This window comes from Papio anubis, chromosome 17, assembly GCF_008728515.1.
Source record: "Papio anubis isolate 15944 chromosome 17, Panubis1.0, whole genome shotgun sequence".
Taxonomy (NCBI): domain Eukaryota; kingdom Metazoa; phylum Chordata; class Mammalia; order Primates; family Cercopithecidae; genus Papio; species Papio anubis.
In genome coordinates this window covers 41,518,078-41,543,310 of record NC_044992.1, presented here as the reverse complement: position 1 = coordinate 41,543,310, position 25,233 = coordinate 41,518,078, and the positions used below count along the sequence as shown (strand labels likewise).

The 25,233-nt window shown below is 48.4% G+C and overlaps 2 protein-coding genes across 5 annotated transcripts; both read left to right on the top strand.

Moving 5' to 3' along the window:
* Window positions 1-1,506: 1,506 nt before the first annotated feature.
* NME1 (NME/NM23 nucleoside diphosphate kinase 1) lies at window positions 1,507-11,105 on the top strand. 2 transcript variants are annotated; one of them, XM_009190283.2, is made up of 5 exons: window positions 1,507-1,653; window positions 3,916-4,045; window positions 9,060-9,161; window positions 10,223-10,335; window positions 10,794-11,105. In XM_009190283.2, the coding sequence occupies exons 2-5, from the start codon at window positions 3,920-3,922 to the stop codon at window positions 10,909-10,911; spliced, it is 459 nt and encodes a 152-aa protein (XP_009188547.2). In that variant the 5' UTR covers window positions 1,507-1,653; window positions 3,916-3,919; the 3' UTR covers window positions 10,912-11,105. The 2 variants fall into 2 exon arrangements, with proteins under 2 accessions (XP_009188547.2, XP_031513407.1); XM_031657547.1 differs by lacking the exon at window positions 1,507-1,653 and adding an exon at window positions 1,808-2,434.
* Window positions 11,106-14,990: 3,885 nt separating this feature from the next.
* Window positions 14,991-20,521, top strand: LOC101016759 (nucleoside diphosphate kinase B). Of its 3 annotated transcripts, none has more exons than XM_009190285.2 (5): window positions 15,062-15,211; window positions 15,519-15,648; window positions 16,906-17,007; window positions 18,306-18,418; window positions 20,264-20,521. In XM_009190285.2, the coding sequence occupies exons 2-5, from the start codon at window positions 15,523-15,525 to the stop codon at window positions 20,379-20,381; spliced, it is 459 nt and encodes a 152-aa protein (XP_009188549.1). In that variant the 5' UTR covers window positions 15,062-15,211; window positions 15,519-15,522; the 3' UTR covers window positions 20,382-20,521. The 3 variants fall into 3 exon arrangements, with proteins under 3 accessions (XP_017806096.1, XP_009188549.1, XP_003912809.1); XM_003912760.3 differs by having other exon boundaries at window positions 15,131-15,276; XM_017950607.2 differs by lacking the exon at window positions 18,306-18,418 and having other exon boundaries at window positions 14,991-15,211.
* The last annotated feature ends 4,712 nt before the right edge of the window (window positions 20,522-25,233 follow it).

Sequence of the window (25,233 nt, the reverse complement as noted above, 5' to 3'; positions counted from 1 at the left end):
CCTGGGCGACAGGGCGAGTCTCCGCCTCAAAAAAAAAAAAAAAAAAAAAAAAAAGCTGGGCGTGGTGGCAGGCACCTGTAGTCCCAGCTACTGAGTCACCAGAATCGCTTGAACCCAGGTGGCGGAGTTTGCACTGAACCGATATCGTGCTACTGCGCTCCAGCCTGGGCGACAGAGCGAGACTCGGTCTCAAAAAGAAAAAAACAAAACAAAACAAAACGAGAATAATGAAATTTTACTTATTTATTTTATTTTATTTATTTTTTAGAGACCGAGTCTCGCTCTGTCACCCAGGCTGGAGTGCCCTGGCGCAATCTCGACTCACTGCAACCTCTGCCTCCCGGGTTCAAGCGATTCTCCTGCCTCAGCCTCCCGAGTAGCTGGGACTACAGGCGCCTGCAACCACGCCCAGCTAATTTTTGTGTTTTTAGTAGAGACGGGGTTTCACCATGTTGCCCAGGCTGGTCTCGAATTCCTGAGCTCAAGTGATCCTCCCGCCACCGCTTCCCAATGTGCTGGGATTACGGGCGTGAGCCACCGTGCTAGGCCAAAAGTTTTAAATTTCAGTACGTTCCAATTTATCAACTTTTTCCTTTTATAGATTGGTCTTTGGTGTCGTCTAAAAACTATTTGCCTGGCCCTAGGTCCTGAGAATTTTTTTTTAACTCTTTTTTTCCCCCATCAGTGATTTATTGTTTTATGTTTAAACCTATGGTTTATTTTGAGTGAATTTTGTATAAGGTGTGAGGTTTAGGTTGAGGTTCTTTGGGTCTATATTTGTCCAATTTACCCAGCATCATTTGTTGAAAAGGCTCCTGATTCCATTTTTGTACCTCTCCCCTGAGAGCAGTGGGAATGTTTTTTTGAAAAAGTATGTCAGTGATGATGTGATGCCTTGTGCAAAATCCGTATTGGCATCTCACAACGTAAGATTTGGCTCTATTCTAAGGGCATTTTCTACCACTCGATATCCACTGTAATACTTGGCTCTCAGGGAATCACTGGGCTGGCTCGCTCACTTCATGCAGGTCCATTCTATTATCACTTCCTCAGAGATTTCTCTGGCCTTTTCTTCACAGCACTTACATAATGAGATATATTACATATTAATTTGCTTATCTGTTTCTTGTTTTCCTATACTCCTATCCCTCCCAGAAGCTCCAAGAAAGCATACTGTTGTATCCCTAAGGCCTAGAATAATGCGTCCACATAGTAGGTATTCAATAAAATCTTTTGCTTGACAGGTTAGAAAAGGTGAATAAACACAAAGCGGGAGCGAAAAGTTTACTTCTAGGTCAGGCGCTTTTTGGACGTCATGCAAAGTGTGAGCGCCACCTCTCGGGAAGCCAATTTGCTCGCGAACAAAGGAAGTGAGTCAGAGAACCTGGGGGTGGAGGGAAGAAAGCAAGCAGCTAACCGGAAAGGTCTGAAAAAGCTAGCGCCGGAAGTTAAACAGCAGAAAGTTGTTCCCTAGAATGACTGCCTACTCCCAAGAGGAAGCGTGGGCGAGCGGTGTTCTGCAAAATGGGCTCTCCGGCAGCGGATCTGCGCAGAAGCGTTCCGTGTGTGCAAGTGCTGCGAACCACGTGGGTCCCCGGCGCGTTTCGGGTTCCGGCGGCTGCAGCTGGAGTTCAAGCCTAAGCGGCTGGAAGGGTAAGAGGTGTTCGGGATCCTGAGAGGGAAAGGAAAGGAGTGTAGTCGCGGGAGAGAGTTAGGTGAGGAGTTAGTGAAGAGGTCAGTTCAGCTCTAAGAGGCGGCGAGGAGGATCGGATGGGAGGAGGGGCAGGGAGCGCGTGTGGACAAGTGCAGACCGGTCGGCTCACGTCCCATGCCACATGGACTCGCCTTTGTCGGGGGCCGCCTTTCTCGTCAGGCCGCGACGACAGGGCTGTGCCTTATTTGTCTCTGTCGAGAGCAGTGCCGGGAACGGAGTTGGCGTTCTATAAGGCCTTGCTGAATAAATGACGGGCGTGTGTGTCATTCATTCAGCAAGGACTGAGTGCTTACTGTTGTGTCACCGGGATCGATGTGGAGGGACATTTTTAGGATCTATTTCTGGCGCTTTAGTCCTGTTTTCTCCTGGACAATATTCTTGCCCCGCACCCCATCGGGCGATTCTCCGCAGTCTTTGGGCTTTGTCTCTTTTTTTTGGGAAGTTGCAGAGTGATGATAAATGATTTTCTTTGCGCTTATTGACTGCTAGGCCCTATGGCTAGGTACCATAGACCTACACAGGAGTAAATCAGCCTGGTATGCAGGCCAGAGACCGGTGGGGAGGCAGACACACAAACAGAAAATTGGGCTACAGTGCTAAGATGCTGTAAGAAGAGGTTAACTAAAGGACAGGAAGGTGGGGCCAATAGGTGGAGCTGCTGTGTACATCAGAGATTGTCTTTCAAGGCGAGGGGCCTCCCATCTCAAGATGTGATACAGGGTAGGTCATGAGCCAGTCTTCTGTAAAATGAGGGATCTGGACAGAATAGGTACTCTCTAGGCTTCCTTTCAGTATGATGTCCCGTATCAGGTATTCCTAATGTCTGTAGCTCTCCCACACCCCACTGTTTATTGGCTAGTCAAAATATTCTTTGCATTGTAAAGTGTAGCATACATTACAAGAATGGATTAATGGGTTGGGAATGCTGGGTTTTGGCCTTCATTCTGGTGCTCTGGTCCTGTTTCCTCATTTGTAAAGTGAAGGGGGTTGTAAAGATACATTCTCTTTTTTTTTTGAGACGGAGTCTCGCGCTGTCGCCCAGGCTGGAGTGCAGTGGCGCGATCTCGGCTCACTGCAAGCTCCGCCTCCCGGGTTCACGCCATTCTCCTGCCTCAGCCTCCTGAGTAGCTGGGACTACAGGCGCCCACCACCGCGCCCGGCTAATTTTTTGTATTTTTAGTAGAGACGGGATTTCACTGTGGTCTCGATCTCCTGACCTTGTGATCCGCCCGCCTCGGCCTCCCAAAGTGCTGGGATTACAGGCGTGAGCCACCGCGCCCGGCCTGAAAGATACATTCTCTAAAACCCCTAATGCTGTGGATGTGGCATTAAGTCAAACTATTATTTCTTACTGCTTTGTACCAGACATCACTTTCACATAAGTAAAACTTTTTATCAGTGTAGTTTCTCCCAAGTTTGATTACTGAGAAAGATTGTTTTTACCTCCTGTATCCTAGTTCCACCACAGTGTTTGGTACACAGTAGATGCTTAAAAGAAGCTTATTATATCAAATGGTGGCCAGGCACGGGGCTCATGCCTGTAATCCCAGCACTTTGGGTGGCTGAGGCCGGTGGATTACTTGAGATCAGGAGTTGGAGACCAGCCTGGCCAACATAGTGAAACCCCATCTCTACTTAAAAAAAAAAAAAAAATACAAAAATTAGCTGGGCATGGTGGCACGCGCCTGTAGTCCCAGCTATTCAGGAGGTTGAGGTAGGAGAATAGCTTGCCTGGGAAGTGGAGGTTGCAGTGAGCCAAGGTCGCGCCACTGCATTCCATCCTGGGTGACAGAGCAAGACCCCATACCAAAAAAAAAAAAAAGGGCTGGGTGTGGTGGCTCATGGCCATAATCCCAGCACTTTGGTAGGCTGAGGTGGGTGGATCACTTGAGGACAGGAGTTCGAGACCAGCCTGGGCAACATGGCGAAACCCCATCTCTAAAAAAACCACAAAAACCAAAACCAAAATAAAATAAATCAAATGGGATAGAAATTATAGTCCTTGCATTTGGATCCTTTCCCACATTGACATATTAGTTCATAGATGAGGGGACTGGGGAGGAATTGGGTTTTTACCAGAGGGAGGCCTGCAGCTGACCTGACAGATTTAAACCAGCTTTATGGGATAATCCGCTTGAGAAGGATGACGATGTAGGCAAGTGATTCAGCGCTGTTTCATTCCTCTACCTGCCTATCCCCAGGACCATGGCCAACTGTGAGCGTACCTTCATTGCGATCAAACCAGATGGGGTCCAGCGGGGTCTTGTCGGAGAGATTATCAAGCGTTTTGAGCAGAAAGGATTCCGCCTTGTTGGTCTGAAATTCATGCAAGTAAGTGGACTTCATTGTTCCCATTTTGATTTCTTCATAGTATAGGAGAACACTGTGATTAACCTGTTTCTCCCCGGCTTTCTTATTTAAACTTCTTCATGGTAGAGTGGACAGAGTGGACACAAGTATCTAGAGACCTGGAAACACCTCATTGCCCTAGCGTTTGGCTACATTTAGGATTTTCCAAAATAGTCTCTGTAATATGAGGTGCATTGCTATGGGAAAAGCAGTGCAGAGTTCCACATATGACTGCATCGCTGTAATTTGTGACTCAGCTGAGCATGTTTGAGTTTTTGGTCTTGAGCTTCCTGAGCAGATAATTTTAGAAAGATTTTTTTCCCCCTTTGAGACAGGTTGTTTTTTTAGCAAGAAAATCTTCCATCATCAATTACTAGACACTCATCAATGCTTATTGTCTAGCATTTATTAGGTACCATAGGAGCTTGTGGAGGAAAACTATGGTTTTGGTTTTGGGGAGGTTCTCCTGAAATAGCAGAGGGCAGATGTACCTGCAAGCTACTTACAAAGCAATCTTCTGATAAATGCAAGGGATTGATTGACCAGTAACCCCTCTTTAAACACATTCTAGAGATAAGAATTCAAATTCTTGGCTGGGCGAGGCACAGTGGCTCATGCCTGTAATCCCAGCACTTTGGGAAGCCAAGGCGGGCTGGTCACTTGAGGTCAGGAGTTCAAGACCAGCCTGGCCAACATGACGAAACCCCATCTCTACTAAAAATACAAAAATTAGCTGGGTGTCAGGGCGGGCACCTGTAATCCCAGCTACTTGGCAGGCTGAGACATAAGAATTGCTTGAACCGGCCGGGCGTGGTGGCTCAAGCCTGTAATCCTAGCACTTTGGGAGGCCGAGACGGGCGGATCACGAGGTCAGGAGATCAAGACCCTCCTGGCTAACACGGTGAAACCCTGACTCTACTAAAAAGAATACAAAAAACTAGCCGGGCGAGGTGGCGGGCGCCTATAGTCCCAGCTACTCAGGAGGCTGAGGCAGGAGAATGGCGTGAACCCGGGAGGCGGAGCTTGCAGTGAGCCCAGATCGCGCCACTGCACTCCAGCCTGGGCGACAGAGCGAGACTCCGTCTCAAAAAAAAAAAGAAAAAAAAAAAAAAGAATTGCTTGAACCGGCCAGGTGCGGTGGCTCACGCCTGTAATCCTAGCATTTTGGGAGGCCGAGGCGGGCAGATCACCTGAGGTCAGGAGTTGGAGACCAGCCTGACTAATATGATGAAACCCCGTCTCTACTAAAAATACAAAAATTAGCCAGGCTTGGTGGCATGCACCTGTAATCCCAGCTTCTCGGGAGACTGAGACAGGAGAATTGCTTGAACTGGGGAGGTGGAGGTTGCAGTGACTGAGATCGCATCATTGCACTCCAGCCTGTGCAACAAGAGCGAAACCCCATCTCCAAAAAAAAAAGAATTGCTTTTGAACCCAGGAGGCGGAGGTTTCAGTGAGCCGAGATTGCACCACACCGCAGCCTGGGCAACAGGGAGACTCTGTCTCAAAAAAAAAAAAAAAAAAAAAAAAAATTCCAATTCTCAGATCAAATAGGGGATAGTATGTTTTCCTAAAAGGGCATCAATTTTGGACCTTTCTAGTACATTTTAAATTTTAGTTTGACTTTCAATTTACTTACTATGTGATGTTTTAGAAAAATTGCTTTAGGGCTGGTGCGGTGACTCGCCTGTAATCCCAGCACTTTGGGAGGCTCCATCTCCAAAAAAAGAAAAGAAAACTGCTTTAACGTAAAAGAGGGTAGACTGATGTTCATGCCGAGAGGAGAATGTGGTGTCCAAGCTCTAGGAGCTGGCATCTAATGTAGGTTTTCTTGCTGCATCATCCCATAACAGAATAGAAGGGCAAGAGAGTGCAAGAGTGAGAGAGAGCTAGAGAGAGAGCAAGAGGGGGTTGACCTTGATTTTATAACAAACCCACTCCTGAGATAAGACATTAATCTATTCATGAGGGTGAAGCCCTCATGACCTAAAACCTCCCATTAGGCCCCACCTCCCCACATTGTTGCATCGAGGATTAAATTTCCGACATGTGGGGCCGGGCGCGGTGGCTCAAGCCTGTAATCCCAGCACTTTGGGAGGCCGAGGCGGGTGGATCACGAGGTCAGGAGATCGAGACCATCCTGGCTAACATGGTGAAACCCCGTCTCTACTAAAAATACAAAAAAATAGCCGGGCGAGGTGGCGGGCGCCTGTAGTCCCAGCTACTCGGAGGCTGAGGCGGGAGAATGGCGTGAACCCAGGAGGCGGAGCTTGCAGTGAGCCGAGATCGCGCCACTGCACTCCAGCCTGGGCGACACAGCGAGACTCCGTCTCAAAAAAAAAAAAAAAAAAAAAAAATAAATTTCCGACATGTGAACTTTTGGGGACACATATAGATCACAGCAGAAGGTAACATGAAATGAATGTGTTGTTGATCAGACATTTGCCATATGCTGGGCACATATGTTTCCTGATTTAGTCTTCATGCCAGCCTTGAGAAGTACTTCCTCCTGTGTTCGTGGTTGTTAGTGATGAGCAACCTAAGGCTTGAAGAGGTTCAGTGATGTGCCTGATAGCATACAGTGATGCCGCTGGGATTTTAACTTGAGTCTCTCTGACCCCTGAGTGCAGACATTTTCTCCTTTACATTGAATTTCCTATTAAGGATATATGGGTTTGGTGAAGAATGGACGGAAGGATAGCTGCCATGACTCTAAAGGGCTATTTAAATCTGCTGTGGAGGTAGGAAGCAAAGGAGAACTTGAGGTTCCCAACCCCCAAGCCCTTAAAAAAGCCTATGATCTGCTTGGCAGACTAAAGATCATCAGTTAGGGCCTGGTGTGCTGGCTCACACCTGTAATCTCAGCATTTTGGGAGGTCAAAGTGGGCGGATCATCTGAGGTCAGGAGTTCGAGATCAGCCTTGCCAACATGGTGAAACCCCATCTGTACTAAAAATACAAAGTTTAGCTGGGTGTGATGGTGCATGCCTGTAGTCCCAGCTACCAGGGAGGCTGAGGCGGGAGGATGGCTTGTACTTGGGAGGTGGAGGTTGCAATGAGTGGAGATCGAGCTACTGCACTCTGTCCTGGGTAACAGAGCAAGACCCCATCTCAAAAAAAGATAATCAGTTAGTCGTGTAGTGGTGCACACTTGTAGTCCTAGCTACTGAGAACCTGAGGCAAGAGGATTGCTTGATCCTGGGAGTGTGAGGCTGCAGTGAGCTATGATCATGCCGTTGCACTCCAGCCTGGGTGGCAGAGAGACGCTGTCTCAAAACAAACAAACAAACAAACAACAAAACCAACAAAAAGATAATTGGAACCAATTAATAGAATTAAAAGAGTATTCTGGTAAGGGAGGGTCACCTCAGTGTCTGTTAGGAGACTTTACGACAAAAGTCTTCCATTTGGCTAGGAAAGGACAGGGCGAGGGTTGGATCCCTACCACGGAATGATTACGTGGCCATATAATTTTACTTTGGCAAGTGATAACTGGTGGCTGAATGATGGGGCTTTTGGGCTGCCAGTCTCCACATTTGTGTGTGTCTCTAATGTGTTCGATACGCGTCATACAGCGCAGTACCACAGAGCTGGAAAAACCATGGGACCCTGTTAGATTTGAACAAGCATATATGCAGTACAAGAGAGAACACAGCCAAATTGAGTTGAAACTGTTAAGCAGATGGTTTGTTCTCTAGCTAACGTGATTTGTTCCCACATATTAGCCTTGCAGTATGAGAACTTCTAATTCATTTTTTTTTTTTTTTTTTGAGATGGAGTCTCACTCTGTCACCCAGGCTAGAGTGCAGTGGTGTCACCTCGGCTCACTGCCAGCTCTGCCTCCTGGGTTCACGCCATTCTCCTGCCTCAGCCTCCTGAGTAGCTGGGACTACAGGCGCCCACTACCATGCCCGGCTAATTTTTCATTTTTCAGCAGAATTATGTATTGCTAGATGTCATTTACTTTTGGGTGATTTGCAGATACCTTTGGGAATCACACGGTCATCACGCTGGGCTTTTATCCTCTGAGTAAACGTGAAGCATCCCTGGGTAATGGCCTGGTTTAGTTTGCTGCTCATCAAATGCCAAGACTTGCTCCCTGGTGTCCTTCTAACATTTTATTTGGGGTTTGCTCTGGGAATGGAAATTTATTGTATTGTTGATTTTCCTGCCTAAAATGAGATGGTTGAGGGCCAGGCATGGTGGGTCACGTCTGTAAGCCCAGCACGTTGGGAGGCTGAGGCTGGAGGATCACTTGAGTCCAGGAGTTTGAGACCAGCCTGGGCAACATAGTAAGACCTTATCTCTACAAATAATTTTTTAAAATTAGCCAGGTATGGCTGGGCGTGGTGGCTTACACCTGTAGTCCCAGCATTTTGGGAGGCCGAGGCAGGCAGATCACCTGAGGTCAGGAGTTTGAGACCAGCCTGGCCAACAACCCTGTTTCTACTAAAAATACAAAAATTGGCTGGGCATGGTGGGCGGGCATCTGTAATCCCAGCTACTTGGGAGGCTGAGGCAGGAGAATCACTTGAACCTGGGAGGTGGAGGTTGCAGTAATCAGGATCGCGCCACTGCACTCGAGCCTGGATGACAGAGGGAGACTCTGTCTCAAAATAAATAAATAAATTAAAAAAAATTAGCCAAGTCTGGTAGTGTGTGTCTACAGTCCTACCTATTCGGGAGTCTGAGGCAGGAGGAACACTTGAGCCCAGGAGTTAGAGTTTTTTAAAAATGAGATAGCTGAATTTAATTTTAATGTTCTGTGGTTTTATTATCAGTCAATGCCAATAGGGAGACAATTGATATAAAATTGGAGAAGTACTTTTAGTCCTGTCACTGCTCCCTTCCAGTGTGGAGAATGAATTGGGTTATAACAGAATCAGTGAGCCCAACCACTCATGTTTTACATAGCAGGGTGGGTGAGGGGGATTTACATGGATTGTATGTTCTTAGATGGTTTGGGGCCATTCTCATTCTCCGTCCTGTTGAATAGGCCTCTGAAGACCTTCTCAAGGAACACTACATTGACCTGAAGGACCGTCCGTTCTTTGCCGGCCTGGTGAAATACATGCACTCAGGGCCGGTAGTTGCCATGGTGAGTGTGCCTGTGTGAGATACTCCAAGTATGCATTGCTTGTCGTCTGCGCTAGGCTCTCTTCTAGACACTGGGGATACAGTCATGAGTGAGACCAAATAGATATCTGTGTTCATATATCAGCTAATGGTTAGTGATAGGCTTCAGAAATGACATAGGTTAGTGATAGGCCCAGAAATGAATAGGAGTAGCAAGTGATCACTTTAGATTGGATGATCAAAGAATGCAATTTTTAAGCTGCGATCTGAATGACAAGAAGCAGCCAGCTATGTACAGAATCACAGTGAAAAACATTTCCAGCCAAGCAAACAGCATGTGCAAAGGTCCCAGGGTGGGAATGAGCTTGGCTTTTTCAAGTATGGGAGGAGAATTGAAATGCCCGAAGCCTGATGGGTGGGAGGGAAGTTGGGATGTGAAGAGTTCAGAGGCATGGGCAGGGGCCTCCTCTCTTAGGGATGTGTTGACCATGTAGTTCCTGAGTGCTGGGAAGCTATGGGACACTTCACACTTGGCCTTTTTTTTTTTTTTTTTGAGATGGAGTCTCGCTTTGTCACCCAGGCTGGAGTGCAGTGGCACAATCTCGGCTCACTGCAAGCTCCGCCTCCCAGGTTCACGCCATTCTCCTGCCTCAGCCTCCTGAGTAGCTGGGACTACAGGTGCCCACCACCATGCCCGGCTAATTTTTTTGTATTTTTAGTAGAGACGGGGTTTCACTGTGTTAGCCAGGATGGTCTTGATTTCCTGATCTCGTGATCCACCCGCCTCAGCCTCCCAAAGTGTTGGGATTACAGGTGTGAGCCACTGCGCCCTGCCCACACTTGGCATTTTAAGGAGGCTGCTCTGGTTGCTGAATGGAGAGTACATTGTAGAAAGGCAAGCATCAGGGCAGGGAGACCAGGATCCCTAGTGCTGGAATAAGTGGATACTCTAAATATTTGTTCAGTGAATGAATGTCATGTTAAGGGGCCTTTTTATTTTTTCCTATTTTTGGATTAATAGTTGCCAGATTTTCTGCTGAGATGGGTTTTCTTCTTTGACCATATCTTCTTCTGTCCTTGGAGGTCTGGGAGGGGCTGAATGTGGTGAAGACAGGCCGAGTCATGCTCGGGGAGACCAACCCTGCGGACTCCAAGCCTGGGACCATCCGTGGAGACTTCTGCATACAAGTTGGCAGGTGAGATTTTGCTCTTTTCCCCCTTTTTCCAAAATCTGATTTAGTTGCCACAAGGATTTGGGTTTCTGAGGCTGGAGGTAGACATGATACCATATGCAGGTTGATTTTATCGGAGTTTATTGTTTTCCTCCCCCTTAAGTTGGCGTTTGGCTTTGGTTTTTAAAATCACTGTAGTTGTACCTCCGTTACACGAAGTGTAGAACCTGGTACAACACACTTTGCTGGCCACAGTCTTTCCTGAAGGCTCTTACTGTTTGCACCAGTGTGACCGGGAGGGCTGAATGTGGGGAGGGCATTTTTCACCCTTACATGAATGGCCATTGTAGGCTTTTTCTTTTAACATGGTCTAATGTCCATGGAGCTTCAGCTTTTATGCTGCTGTAGCTGTAGATTTCTGGCAATGGGCGCATTTTAATCCTTCTGGTCTTGGTCATGTGACTGTCTCTTTCTCCACCCAGGAACATTATACATGGCAGTGATTCCGTGGAGAGTGCAGAGAAGGAGATCAGCTTGTGGTTTCACCCTGAGGAACTGGTAGATTACATGAGCTGTGCTCAGAACTGGATCTATGAATGACAGGAGAGCAGGCCACAATGCTTTCACATCCATTTCTCCTCCTTCCCATGGGCAGAGGACCAGGCTCTAGGAAATCTAGTTATTTAAAGGAACTTCGTCATAATTTGGAAGGAAGCTCTTGGAGCTGTGAGTGCTCCCTGTACAGTGTTACCATCCCCTACCATCTGATTAAAATGCTTCCTCCCAATGTAGGATTCATTGAGTCGGTTACTTTGTATTGTTGTATTTTTTTTTCTTCTTTTCATGTACACTGAATAACCTGACCTAATAGAGAATGTAAATACTATAAAAATTATTTATATTGAGATCTCACATACACACAGGCATTCTTTGCCTGCCCTTCTTAACCCCTGCATCCCCTCCACTCTTGGCACGGAGCTACTCAACAGGCATCTATGGAGCATCTGCTACATGGCCAAGACTGGACTAGGTGCAGAGGATTCATCAGAAATAATACATGAGGGCTGGGTGTGCTGGCTTGTGCTTGTGATACCAGCTACTTGGGAGGCTGAGGTGGGAGACTAGCCTGGGTAACAGAGCAAGACCCTGTCTCACTAAAAAAAAAAAAAAAAAAAAAAATAGGCTGGGTACAATGACTCATGCCTTTAATTCCAGCTATTCAGGAGGCTGAGGGGAAGAATCGCTAGAGGCCAGTACAAGTCCAGCGTGGGCAACATAGCAAGACACTGACTTTACAAAAAAAAAGAAAAATTAGCTCTGGTGCTGTACACCTCTAGTTCTACCTATGGGGAAGGCATAATAGGCAGGAGGATTGTGCCCGGGAGTTCAAGGCTGCAGTGAACCATGATCATGCTACTGTACTTCAGCCTGGGTGACAGAATGAGACCAGTCTCTTAAATAAAAACATACCCATTCTGTTCTTGAGAAGCTCTTGGGGATTCAGTGAATGGGGGAGTGTGGGAAGTTGTAATTCCTCCGAAAATCAGAAAAGCTAGGTAGACAGTAGGCCTGGGTCCCTGGGATGGCCTCAAATGAAGCAGGAGGTCTTGTAAGTAGCTTTGATTTGTTAGGATATTGATTTGGTTGCTTTAATGGAGACAAGATAGAAATGTACTTCTCTTTCATTTGAAAGTTCAAGTGTGGTCGGGTGCGGTGGCTCATGCCTATAATCCCAGCACTTTGGACAGTGGCTCATGCCTATAATCCCAGCACTTTGGGAGGCCAAGGCAGGAGGATTGCTTGAGCCCAGGAGTTTGAGACTAGCCTGGGGAACAGAGTGAGACTTCATCTCTTCCAAACATTAAAAATTAGTCAGGTGTGGTGGCACATTCCTATAGTCCTAGCTACTCAGGAGGCTGAGGTAGGAGGATTGCTTGAGCCCCAGAGGTTGGAGCAGTGAGCTGTGATCCCACCTCTGTCCTTCAGCCTGGGTGACACAGTGAGACCTGTCTTCAAAAAAAAGCCCTAACTACTCAGTAGAGGTGGTCATAGTGGTAAGGCTCTGATCTTTAAGGTGGTCTACACACACCTGGTTCCTTCTAATCAGTCCTACTTGGATTACCACCCCATGTTCCTGCAAGTTGGGAAAGGAAGTGGAAGAAGTATCCCTTTTAAAGAGACATCTCTGAATTACAACCTCCACTTCCTCTTACATCCCATTGGCTAGAACTTAGGCATATGGCTGCATCTAGCTGCAAGGGAAACTGAAAATTTTTTTTTCTTTTGAGACGGGGTCTCACTCTGTCGCCTAGGATGCAGTGCAGTGGTGTGATCACAGCAGCTTACTGCAGCCTCGACCTCTCTGGGCCCAAGTGATCTCCTACCTTAGCCTCTGGAGTAATTGGGACTACAGGCACGTGCCACCACGCCCAGCTAATGCTTGTATTTTCTGTAGAGATGGGGTTTCGTCATGTTTCCCAGGCTGGTCTCCAACTGCTGGGCTCAAGGGATCTGCCTGCCTGGGCCTCCCAAAGTTCTGGGCTTATAGGCGTGGGCCATCGTGCCCAGCCTGAGGGTTTTTCTTTCTTTTTTTTTTTTTTTTGAGGTGAAGTCTCGCTCTTGTCGCCCAGGCTGGAGTGTAATGGTGCGATCTTGGCTAACTGCAACCTCCGCCTCCTGGGTTCAAGCGATTCTCCTGCCTCAGCCTCCAGAGTAGCTGGGATTACAGGCGTGTGCCACCATTCCCGGCTAATTTTTGTATTTTTAATAGAGACGGGTTTTCACCATGTTGGTCAGGCTGGTCTTGACCTCAGATGATCCACCTGTCTCAGCCTCCCAAAGTGCTGGGATTACAGGTGTGAGCCACTGCGCCTGCCTGCTGAGGGTTTTCTTATCTTTCCTGTTCATCTGGCTTCGGTAGAGGCAATAGAAGGGAAGGGACTTCTCAGGAGCGGGGAGAAGAGGATAGTTGGGGTGGGCTGCCTTTATGGACAGATGAGGGCGAGATGATTTTTTTTTTTTTTTTAATTTTTGAGATGGACTCTCATTCTGTTGCCCAGGCTGGAGTGCAGTGGCACGATCTCAGTTAACTGCAACCTTTGCCTCCTGGGTTCAAGCGATTCTCCTGCCTCAGCCTCCTGAGTAGCTGGGATTACAGGCATGCGCCACTATGCCCGGCTGATTTTTGTATTTTTAGTGGAGACGGGGTTTCACCATGTTGTTCAGGCTTGTCTCGAACACCTGACCTCGTGATCCACCCGCCTCGGCCTCTCAAAGTGCTGGGATTACAGGTGTGAGCCACTCCACCTGGCCTGAATTTCTATTAATATTTTACACAAAGTGTGGCCTGTTTGTTTTGGGGCGTGAGATGAGCATACCAGGACTTGGGGAATGAACATGTGTGTAGTGAAGCTGGAGGGTTACAGCCTCCCCAGTTAAGGACAGTCTTCCCAGGAAGGAAAGAAGAGGTGAAAGCAGAGGGGTGGTCCTGACTGTACCCTAAGTAGCCATCAGTGACCTGACCAAGGGGCAGATAGCTCTCCCCTGGACAGAGAAAAGTCCGTGAAATTTCCAGAGCTGTTTCCACAGTTGACATTTGGTAATCCAAATGAGAGTGTGCTTCAGATGGAAGCCAAAAAATACAGTGCCCCCAAATGAGGGCACATGACAGTCATTGTCAATGTCTGGTGGGCTAATGCTCTGTAACTAGAATTTTGGAAAGCAGATAAGGTGTAATAGAGGCCAGGTTGTCATCTGTCTGGCCAGTGACAGGTAATCAGCGCAGTGGTAGGGGCACTCGGGTGATGGCATGATTGCTGTGGTCAGCTCAGAGTCCTGAGGGGAAGCAAGCGGGCGCCCACCATGTCAGGGCAGTACCACTGCTGTGCGGCTGTCAGTCAGTGCTGCAGGCGCTGAGAGGGGCTCGTGACCACCCCAGGGAAGTTGGGCATCACCAAAGGGAGCTTGTTTGCAGTTTACACACTGCAAATAGGAAGTGTGTACAGGTTGATGACAGGCCTGATCTCTATGACACGGTCTAGACTTTCCTCAGGGTCCAGGGGCGCGCCTCAGGGTGAACTGGAAAGCTCGACCGCACTTTAGTGCCAGGTGGGCAGGGATCCCTATCTCAGGGTGGGAGGGGGCAGCTGATTGGGGCTGGAAATGTAGGTGGGGAGGCTGCAGCCAGGCAGCAGGGCATCCTGCGAAAAGAGCATCTCGCTAAGGAGTCTGAACGCCATCCTGTAGGAGGGGGAGTCATCAAGGCAGGGCAGGGGCAGGACCAGATGGCCGTCTCAGGTGCTGAGCGAGGCTCCCAGTTTGCGGGGAGAGGTGAGATCGAGGCCGGCAGAGGTAAGATCGAGGCCCATTGGGAGGCCGAGGCTTAACCAGGGCTCAAGCAGAGGGGAGGGAAGGCTGGATTTCAGAGGTAGGGAGAAGGACTATGGGTACACGGCGGGGAGGGAGAGTCAAGTCAAGGTTAATGCCAGTGCTCGGGCGGATGGTGAAAGCAGCAGATGGCCTTGACGGGGTAGAGAACTCGAGCACAGGAGCAGGTTCTGTGTGTGTGTGTAGGAGCTTTTGGGGTCACGGGAAGTACTGAGAGGTGAGGAGTGGGATTTGGGACGTCCAGGTGGAGAAGGAATCAATTCCTGTCTCTGGATTCGTTTCGACCACTGCCCGGCGAGGGCGCGCCCCGGCTGGGCGTGGGCACGGTTCTCGGGCCGCGTCAGGCCAGGCGGGTGGGGCGTTCCTGCGGGTTAAGAGGCTAGGTCCTCCGGGGTGTGGCCACGTCGCGCTCCGCCCCCCGCCCCTCCTCCGCTGCCGGCTCCCGGGTGTGGTGGTCGCCCCAGCTCTCTGCTCTCGCAGCGCAGCGCCGCCACCCGGCCCCTCCAGCTTCCCGGTAAGGCGGTGGGGCACATCCCTTGGCGACTCCTCCGGCTCCCTCTTCCGCTTGCGCGGCCGCAGGTGGGCCCGGTCTGTGGGCGTCCCCCGATTTCCCGCAGGTCTCGCGCGGGGTTGGAGCGGGAGATTCCTTTGCCGCTTGCGCCCCGCGGGCCTTCGGACTCCGCAGAGTGACGCCGGCCCTGCGCGGGGCGGAAGCACCCGGGAAGCCACGTGTCCCCGCGGCCGCGCGTGGTGGGGGAGGCGGGCCCGGCGGCGCCCACGTGGCCTCCTCCCGGACCCTGACCGCACCTCTCGCCTCGCAGGACCATGGCCAACCTCGAGCGCACCTTCATCGCCATCAAGCCGGACGGCGTGCAGCGCGGCCTGGTGGGCGAGATCATCAAGCGCTTCGAGCAGAAGGGGTTCCGCCTCGTGGCCATGAAGTTCCTCCGGGTAACTCGCCCCCGTCTCCCCTTCCCCCGCTGCAGCCGGCTCGCGGGTGTTTTTCCCTCCCGGCGGCGGTTTGTCCGCGTTTCCTTTCCGAATCCATTTCGCAGCCGCGAGAATCCCTTTGCCCTCTGCCCCCGCCCACGGCGGCTCTGGCCCGCCGACCATTTCCCGGGGCGGTGGGGACAGACGCCCTTGGGAAGGTGAAGCGCGGGTAGCGTGACTCGCCCTCCGGGTCTGGCTTCCTTCTCGCGGGCCGCCACCTGCCCACCGGCCGCAGGGAGGCAGCAGGGAGCGGAGAAACCCCGTGCCCCAGACCCCCTGCGCCTGCCCACGCGGGTCCACCTAGGCACGGAATGGATTCTTAGAGTGTCCTTTGCTTTAGTCTGAAACTCCGAATTCCAGTGCGGTGCTCCTCCTTTAGCATAGGGTAGGAACTATATTTTCCACATTAAATTTGGGGCACAGATCTGAATCCCTACACTTAGGGATAAGTATCTAAGTACTGAAATTCAACCAGGCTCATCGGTGAAGAGAATGTTCTCAGTTACCATCTGAAATATTTAAAAGGGCATTGTGAGTAGCCCAGGGGAGTTTAATGTGACCTCTGCCTGGCATGTGACCTGACATATGTACTTCAGTTGCAGCTGAAATTTAATTCTCTAAATCTAGATCTTCAAACCACCTACTTCTTAGGATTACAAAACCCCTAATGTCATTGACAGTATGAGGGTGTCTTTACGATTAGAACAGTCTTGGCCAGGCGCAGGGCTCACGCCTATAATCCCAGCAATTTAGGAGGCCGAGGTGGGTGGAGCCCAGGAGTTGGAGATCAGCCTGAGCCACATAGCAAGCCCCTGTCTCTACAAAAAAAGAAAAAAAAAGAAAAATTAACTGGGCATGGTTGGGGGCCTCTGTAGTTCCAGCTGTTTGGGAGGCTGAGGTGGGAAAATCACTTGAGCCCTGGAAGTTGAGGCTGCAGTGAGCCATGCATCGCTGCCGGGGTGATGAGAGGGAGACCCTGTCTCCTAAAACAAACCAAAACAACACAGCAAAAAAGAACAGTCTTTCTGTTAAAATGACATTAGTTTCATGGTTTGGATGGGATTTAAAAAATATTTGTGTGAGTATGTATATATTTCCACACACCGCTTATGAACGTGGGCTAGAACATAAAACCGGACTTGCTAATGGGAGGTTCAGAGGATGGGACTGGAGTCTTTCCAGCTTAGCTCCTAACTGGCGCGTCCTCTCCAATGCCAGGCCTCTGAGGAACACCTGAAGCAGCACTACGTTGACCTGAAAGACCGCCCGTTCTTCCCCGGGCTGGTGAAGTATATGAACTCGGGGCCGGTTGTGGCCATGGTGAGTGGTTGTGGGGAATGAGGGAAAATGGGGAAAAAGTGCTGGGTGTTCTTTTTTAGACATCTCCCTCAGCTAAATTATTTTATGAATGGAACCTGCTGAAGTTAGTTAACTGAGCAACTAGGAGCTTGGGAGGAGAAAGCAAATCAGACCTTAGAAATGGGAAGGACGTTAGCTGGGTGTGGTTGTGCACGGCTGTAGTCCCAGCTACTCGGGAGGCTGAGGCAGGAGAATTGCTTGAACCGGGGAGGCGGAGGTTGCAGTGAGCTGAGATCGTGCCACTGCACTCCAGCCTGGGCAACAGAGCGAGACTCTGTCTCAACAAAGGAAAAAAAAAAAAAAAAAGATAAGGGAAGGATGTTTTCAGGTAAATTTTTCGAGGGTTAAATAGAATCTCACTGCCTACAAGAATGGTAAATTTCCGGGCCAGGCTCCGTGGCTCATGCCTGTAATCCCAGCACTTTGGGAGGCTGAGGTGGGTAGATCACCTGAGGCCAGGAGTTAATCCCAGTTAGGAGGCCAGTTACTCAGGAGGCTGAGGCAGGAGAATCACTTGAACCTGGGAGGCGGAGGTTGCAGTGAGCCGAGATCGCCACTGCACTCCAGCCTGGGTGACAGCAAGACTCCATCTCAAAAAAAAAAAAAAAAGTATTAAATTTCTTGTTTGACAAGTGTTCTAGACCTTAATGTTTCCTAGATTAAAAAATTTTTCCTATTTTCTCATGAAAAATTCAAATGTAAGTATTTAAGAAGTTCTCAAATCCTATACTAGAAGCAATTTCTTCTGGATGGTGCTAATGTCCAATTGGGAGTGGAAAGAATAGGAGAGAGTAAAATAGGGAGGCAGTGAAATTGTTGAGAAAGTAGACCTATTTCCCGTTCCCCTTTTTCTTCCTTCTGCTCTTCCCTGGAATCCTGACCCTTGCATGTTAGTCTTTCTTTTCCCTGTTCCAGCAGTCTTCTGCGATGCCCTTCCCACTAACCCTATTCCAGACTGGCCATGTTCTCCTTTCTTAACTAGTTTTTCTGTGTTGATGGCTGCATAAGGATTCTTCAATATTGTTTATCTCTGTCTCAGCTAAACTGGGAAGTCCCCAAGTTGGGCAGACCTTTCTTTGAATCCTAGCAATACATTTGGAATGGAGTTTTTAGGTAGGCCCCTACTCTCTGCTGGGGTTAGCTGATAATCATGTCACTGGTTGGTCTCATTGATGTGTCCTGTCAGGTAGGAGTAAATGTTAGACACTACCTGTCCTGAGTGGCAGATCTGATTATAAATCCATTTTCACACTTCTGAGGTCTGGGAGGGGCTGAACGTGGTGAAGACAGGCCGAGTGATGCTTGGGGAGACCAATCCAGCAGATTCTAAGCCAGGCACCATTCGTGGGGACTTCTGCATTCAGGTTGGCAGGTAAGTCCGGGGACAGGAGGGTGGATGACTTTTATGCAACACCATTTATTTATTTATTTATTTATTTATTTTTATTTTATTTTATTTATTTTTTTTTTTGAGACAGAGTCTCGCTCTGTCGCCCAGGCTGGAGTGCAGTGGCGCGATCTCGGCTCACTGCAAGCTCCGCCTCCCGGGTTCACGCCATTCTCCTGCCTCAGCCTCCCGAGTAGCTGGGACTACAGGCGCCCACAACCGCGCCCGGCTAATTTTTTGTATTTTTAGTAGAGACGGGGTTTCACCGTGGTCTCGATCTCCTGACCTTGTGATCCGCCCGCCTTGGCCTCCCAAAGTGCTGGGATTACAGGCGTGAGCCACCGCGCCCGGCGCAACACCATTTAAAGCAGACATCAGGTGCATCCTACTTTCAGAAGAATCTGTGAATTTTTTTTTTTTTTTTTTTTTTTTTCTTGAGACGGACTCTCCCTCTGTCGCCCAGGCTGGAGTGCAGTGGTATCATCTCAGCTCACTGCAACCTCCCAGGTTTAGGCGATCCTCCTGCCTCAACTTCCCAAATAGCTGGGATTACAGGTGCATGCCACCACGCCCAGCTAATTTGTGTATTTTTAGTAGAGACAGGGTTTCACCACGTTGGCCAGGCTAGTTTTGAACTCCTGACCTCAGGTGATCCGCCTGTCTTGGCCTCCCAAGGTGCTGGGATTACAGACATGAGCCACCGTACTTGGCCTGAACTTTTTAAATTAGTTGGTGATTATCATTGTATAAAAACTTTCAGGCTGGGTATATCATTGTATAAAAGCTCAGGCCATGCCTGGCCCAAACTCTTAAATTAGGTGGTGATTATCATTGTATAAAAGCTTTCAGGCCACACTTATGCCTGTAATCCCAGCACTTTGGGAGGCCGAGGTGGGTGTATGACCTGAGATCAGGAGTTTGAGACCAGCCTGGAGCCTGGCTAACATGAACCCCGTCTCTACTAAAAATAAAAAATTAGGCAGGCATGGTGGTGCATGCTTGTAATCCTAGCTACTCAGGAGGCTGAGGTGAAGAATTGCTTGAACCCGGGAGTTGGAAGCTGCATTGAGCTAAGATCTTGCCACTGCACTCCAGCCTGGGCAACAAGAGCGAAACTGTGTCTCAAAAAACAAAACAAAACAAAACAGCTTTCACACATAGCTTCTTCCCTAGGTTACTTAATTTTAAGCGAGACAACAAGGGGGCCGTATGTGGTAGTTCCTGTGTAGCACAGCAGAAAATGCTAGGTGTGGAGAAGGGAAGCGTTCTAGCCATATCCATGAGTACTTTGTCCATAGGTGTGACATTTAACCTTTTGATTTCCCTCACCTCTACACAGTCAGTTCAAAACCTTTACAAACTTGTGAGGTTCAAGTGGAATAAAGGGATTGTTATTAATAAGCAGTGTTATGTCATGGTTGGGCTTTGCAAATCAGTGTTATAAGAAAATGCAGCAGAGCTGGCCTATGATAACGCATACATCATATCTAGTTGGGATGTTGATCTGGAGTGGGTTTGAATATTACTGTATTTTCCAAAATTTGAGGAGGAGTGTTTTATGTCATCAGCAATCTTGAGGTACAAACACTCTTTTGATGGGGAGGCCAGACTTGGAAGCGTAATACAGTTGAAACAAGGAATGTTTTGAATCAAGCACCTTTACAGTTGTATAGCTGCTTTTAAAAGGAAGTGCTTTGGGGGTATAAATTGGTCTGCTGCTTCAAGTGGCAATATGGCTGAAAAAGTCTGGAGTGGCTATCCGTTGCGGTACCCATTAAACAGACTTTTGCACTTTAAAACATGGCAACTAGTAATTGTTTTCTTTCTTAGGAACATCATTCATGGCAGTGACTCAGTAAAAAGTGCTGAAAAAGAAATCAGCCTATGGTTTAAGCCTGAAGAACTGGTTGACTACAAGTCTTGTGCTCATGACTGGGTCTATGAATAAGAGGTGGACATAGCAGCAATCTCCTTCAGCACGGCGTGGTGTGTCCCTGGACACAGCTCTTCATTCCACTGACTTAGAGGCAACAGGATTGATCATTCTTTTATAGAGCATGTTTGCCAATAAAGTTTTTGGAAACTGGATACTGTCTCCTTGTGCTTATTTGATACTGAGCTGAAAGAAGTGACTTGGTTCCCTGGCTGTAGTAGCATTATCTACATCTAAATCCTGCTTGTCAAAGAATGATCTCTCTGATCCTGACGGAGTTTCGCTCTTGTTGCTCAGGCTGGAGTGCAGTGGCATGATCTTGGCTCACCGCAACCTCCGCCTCCTGGGTTCAAGCGATTCTCCTGTCTGAGCCTCCTGAGTAGCTGGGATTACAGGCATGCACCACCATACCTTGCTAATTTTGTATTTTTAGTAGAGACGGGATTTCTCCATGTTGGTCAGGCTGGTCTTGAACTCCCAGTCTCAGGGGATCTGCCTACCTTGGCCTCCTAAAGTGCTGGGATTACAGGTGTGAGCCACCGTGCATAGCCTATTTATTTATTTGAGACAGAGTCTCGCTTTGTGGCCCAGGCTGGAGTGCAGTGGTGTGATCTCAGCTCATTGCAACCTTCACCTCCTGGGCTGAAGCCTAGTTGGTCAAGTGGTTCTTGAGCCTCAGCCTCCTGAGTAGCTGGGATTACAAGTGTGAGCCACTGCACCTGGCCACCTGTAAGAAAGATTTCTTGAAACTTGGAGTGAAACATACAGACTAGGCAAATACTCTAGATTTATATATCTGCTGATTACAGATTGGGCAAGTTACTTATTAGGAAGTGGAAGCCTAAAGACATCTGTGAAATGGGCATGCCTACCACTGTAATGCAAGATTAATGAAATTATGTATATGCAGCTAACCTAGTGCTTGGCCTATAGTTGGTACATATTTCTGCAACCCTAGCAACCCTGCGCCTTTATTTTTTTCCCTGGGATGAGATATCTATTCCTGCTGGTTTCCTGGGCCAGATGCAGTGAGTGGTTACTACAGGCATATTCCCTGCTTTTGAGGTTAATTTTGCTGGATTGAAACAGTTGTAAAATGTTGTTAATAGCACCTGTCAATACAAATCATTTGTAGCACTATCACCTGGAATCAATTATAAATGTACACTTCCTATAAAAAAATGGTAAAAGCTAAATGTCACTCCTATATATGACAATCCTATGCTTTTTTTTTTTTTAGATGGAGTCTCGCTCTGTTACCCATGCTAGAGTGCAGTGGCCGTTTTGGCTCACTGCAACCTCTGCCTTCCTGGTTCAAGCAATTCTCTGCCTCAGCCTCCCAAGTAGCTGGGTTTACAGGTGCCTGCCACCACGCCTGGCTAATTTTTGTATTATTATTATTATTATTTTTTTGAGACAGAGTCTCGCTCTGTCACCCAGGCTGGAGTGCAGTGGCACGATCTTGGCTCACTGCAAACTCTGCCTCCTGGGTTCACGCCATTCTCCTGCCTCAGCCTCCTGAGTTGCTGGGACTAGAGGCGCCTGCTACCACGCCCGGCTAATTTTTTGTATTTTTAGTAGAGATGGGGTTTCACCGTGTTAGCCAGGATGGTCTCGATCTCCTGACTTCATGATCCACCCGCCTTGGCCTCCCAAAGTGCTGGGAATATAGGTGTGAGCCACCGCGCCCGGCCTAATTTTTGTGTTTTTAGTAGAGACAGGTTTCACCATCTTGGCTAGGCTGGTCTTCAACTCCTGACCTTGTGATCTACCTGCCTCGGCTTCCCAAAGTGTTGGGATTACAGGCGTGAGCCACTGCGCCCGACCATTCTTCTATGCTTTTTATGTATACTGCTATAGTAAATATAAGACAATGACATTGTGACGTAAGTACATATTTGGTCTCTGCCCTTAGTTCCTGGCACGCAGCTCCTAAAACCCTTGTAATCTCAAATGTTAGGTTTCTTATATGCTAATGAGATGACCAGTGGCTGTGGGTGCTCCTGGATAGCCTCCCTACAACCTCCAAGAAGAGAAGAGGGGCTAAAGTTCAATTGCTCACCAGTGGCCAATTATGCCATCAATCATGCCTATGTAATGAAGCCTCCGTAAAACCCCAGAATAGGGTTTGGGGAGCTTCCAGATTGCTGAGGTGCTTGGAGGGTGGGACACTCTGAGAGTGTAGCTCCATGCCATTTTCCATATACCCTGCCCCATGCATCTGGTCTATCTATATCCCTTATTTTTTAGACATGGGGGTTTTGCTATGTTGTCCAGGCTAAGCCTTGAACTCCCGGCTCAAGCAGTCCCCCCCCACTCACCCTCGTGAGTACCTGGGATCACAGATGCACACCACTGTGCCCAGCTATATCCTTTTTTAAACCAATACATGTAAGTAGTGGTTCCCTGAGTTCTATGATCCTCTAGCAAATTAACTCAATCTAAGAAGGGGGTCATGGGAACCCTTAGTTTATAGCCAATTGGTCAGAAGAACAAAGTCATAAGCTGGGGCTTGCAATTGGCATTTGAAATACGGGCAGTCTTGGGGGCCGGAGTCCTTAACCTGTGGGATCTGACTTCAGGTAGAAAGCATCAGAATTGTAGGAGAGGACCCCCAGCTGGTGTCTGGTGGAGAGCTGCTCAGTGTGAAGGGAAACAGCCCCCTTACATCTAGTGTCAGAAGTGTTGAGGTCACTGACAGAGTAGAGAGAAAACAGCTCAATTTTCCTTTGGAATGAAGTAAGAAATACTTTTAATGCTTTAGTACAAAAAAGAAAGTGTAAAGATTCTAGTTTCCAGTCAACAATTGGTAATAAGTGTAACATTTTAAAAATCATTCCTCAATTTCAAATATAATTCATATATGTTTATATATGCTACATTCTCATCACAGTTAAGCAGAAGTTTAATATAAACATCTTAAGAGCCTGGGGCAGGGCCTGAGCACCTGCATTTCACTGTGCTCCCTGGTGACACTTACGCATGCTGGTGGAGGTACCTGGGTTAGGAGCAGCAGCAAAGCATGAGCTTACTCTGCCAGGGCTGTTCAAAGAACTTTATATACATGCATTCATTGCATCTTCATGACTCTTGGGAGGCTGGCACCAGTATCCCCATTTTACAATGGAGGAAACTGAGCCAAGTTACATAACTAGCCAGTGGAGGAGGAGCCAGTTTCCAACTTGAGCGCTGTCTTCAGACTCCATGCTCACGGCCACTATGCTTTACTGCCTTTTTTTTTTTTTTGGAGACGGAGTCTCGCACTGTCGCCTGGGCTGGAGTGCAGTGGTGTGACCTCGGCTCACTGCAACCTCTGCCTCCCAGATTCAAGTTATTCACCGCCTTAGCCTCCTGAGTAGCAGGGATTACAGGCACCCGCTACCACGCCCGGCTAATTTTTTTGTATTTTTAGTAAAGACGGAGTTTCACTATGTTGGCCAGGCTGGTCTTGAACTCCTGACTTTGTGATCCACCCAACTCGGCCTCCCAAAGTGCTGGGATTACAGGTGTAAGCCACCGTGCCTGGCCTTTTTTTTTTTTTAATCTGTCTTTAAATACTTTCCCAAGTGATACGAGGAAGTGAGTTTGGAGGGTAAGTGACATCAACCTGTAGTGGTGAAAGATGAGTAAGGCTTTGGATGTTAGGACTCAATTTGTTAGAATTGAATGAGAAATACGGAGTAGACTAGGGTGAGATTGACAGTTACTGCCTCTGGGCCGGGTGCCGTGGCTCACAACTGTAATCCCAGCACTTTGGGAGGCCGAGCCAGGCAGATCCCCTGAAGTCAGGAGTCAAGACCAGCCTGACCAATATGGTGAAACCTTGTCTCTACTAAAAATACAAAATTAGCAGGGCGTGGTGGTGCATGCCTGTAATCCTAGCTATTTGGGAGGCTGAGGCAGGGGAATCACTTGAACCCGCGAGGTGGACATTGCAGTGAGCCGAGATCGCGCCACTGGGCAACAAGAGCAAAACTCCGTCTCAAAAAAAAAAAAAAAAAAGTACTGCCTCTGGAGTAGGCTTGGTTTAGGTCCTAATCCTGCACCAGCTAGGTGTGTGAAAGTATCACCTCATTTATTTATTTGAGAGACAGAGTCTCGGCTCTGTTGCCCAGGCTGGAGAACAGTATCTCACTCAGTTCACTGCAGCCTCTGCCTCCTGGGTTCAAGTGATTCTCGTGCTTCAGTCACCCAAGAAGCTGGGACTACAGGTGTGTACAAATACGCCCGGCTAAGTTTTATAGTTTTCGTAGAGATGCTCTTTCACCATGTTGGCCAGGTTGGTCTCAAGCAATCTGCCCACCTTGGCCTCCCAAAGTGTTAGGGTTACAGGCATGAGTCACTGCGCCTGGCTGAAAATGACGTATCATTCAGAACATCTCATGCTTTCAATAAACTTAAAAAAAAATATAGTGAAAGTACATTATTATTTAAAATGCATTATCTTGGCTGGATGCAGTGGCTCATGCCTGTAATCCCAGCACTTTGGGAGGCCAAGGCAGGAACATCCCTTGAGTTCTTGAGACACTTGTTTCTGGGCATAACTAGTTTCCCAAGAGGGATGTAATGGTTTAAAGAAATATATTTGGCCGGGTGTGGTGCCTCATGCCTGTAATCCCAGCACTTTGGGAGGCTGAGGCGGACAGATCGCGAGGTCACGAGTTCAAGACAACCTGGCCAATATGGTGAAACTCCAGCTCTACTAAAAAATACAAAAATTAGCCAGGCGTGGTGGCATGTGCCTGTAGTCCCAGCTACTCAGGAGGCTGGGGCAGGAGAATTGCTGGAACCTGGAAGACGGAGGTTGCAGTGAGCTGAGATCGTGCCACTGCACTGGGTGACAGTGTGAGACTCCATCTCAAAAAAA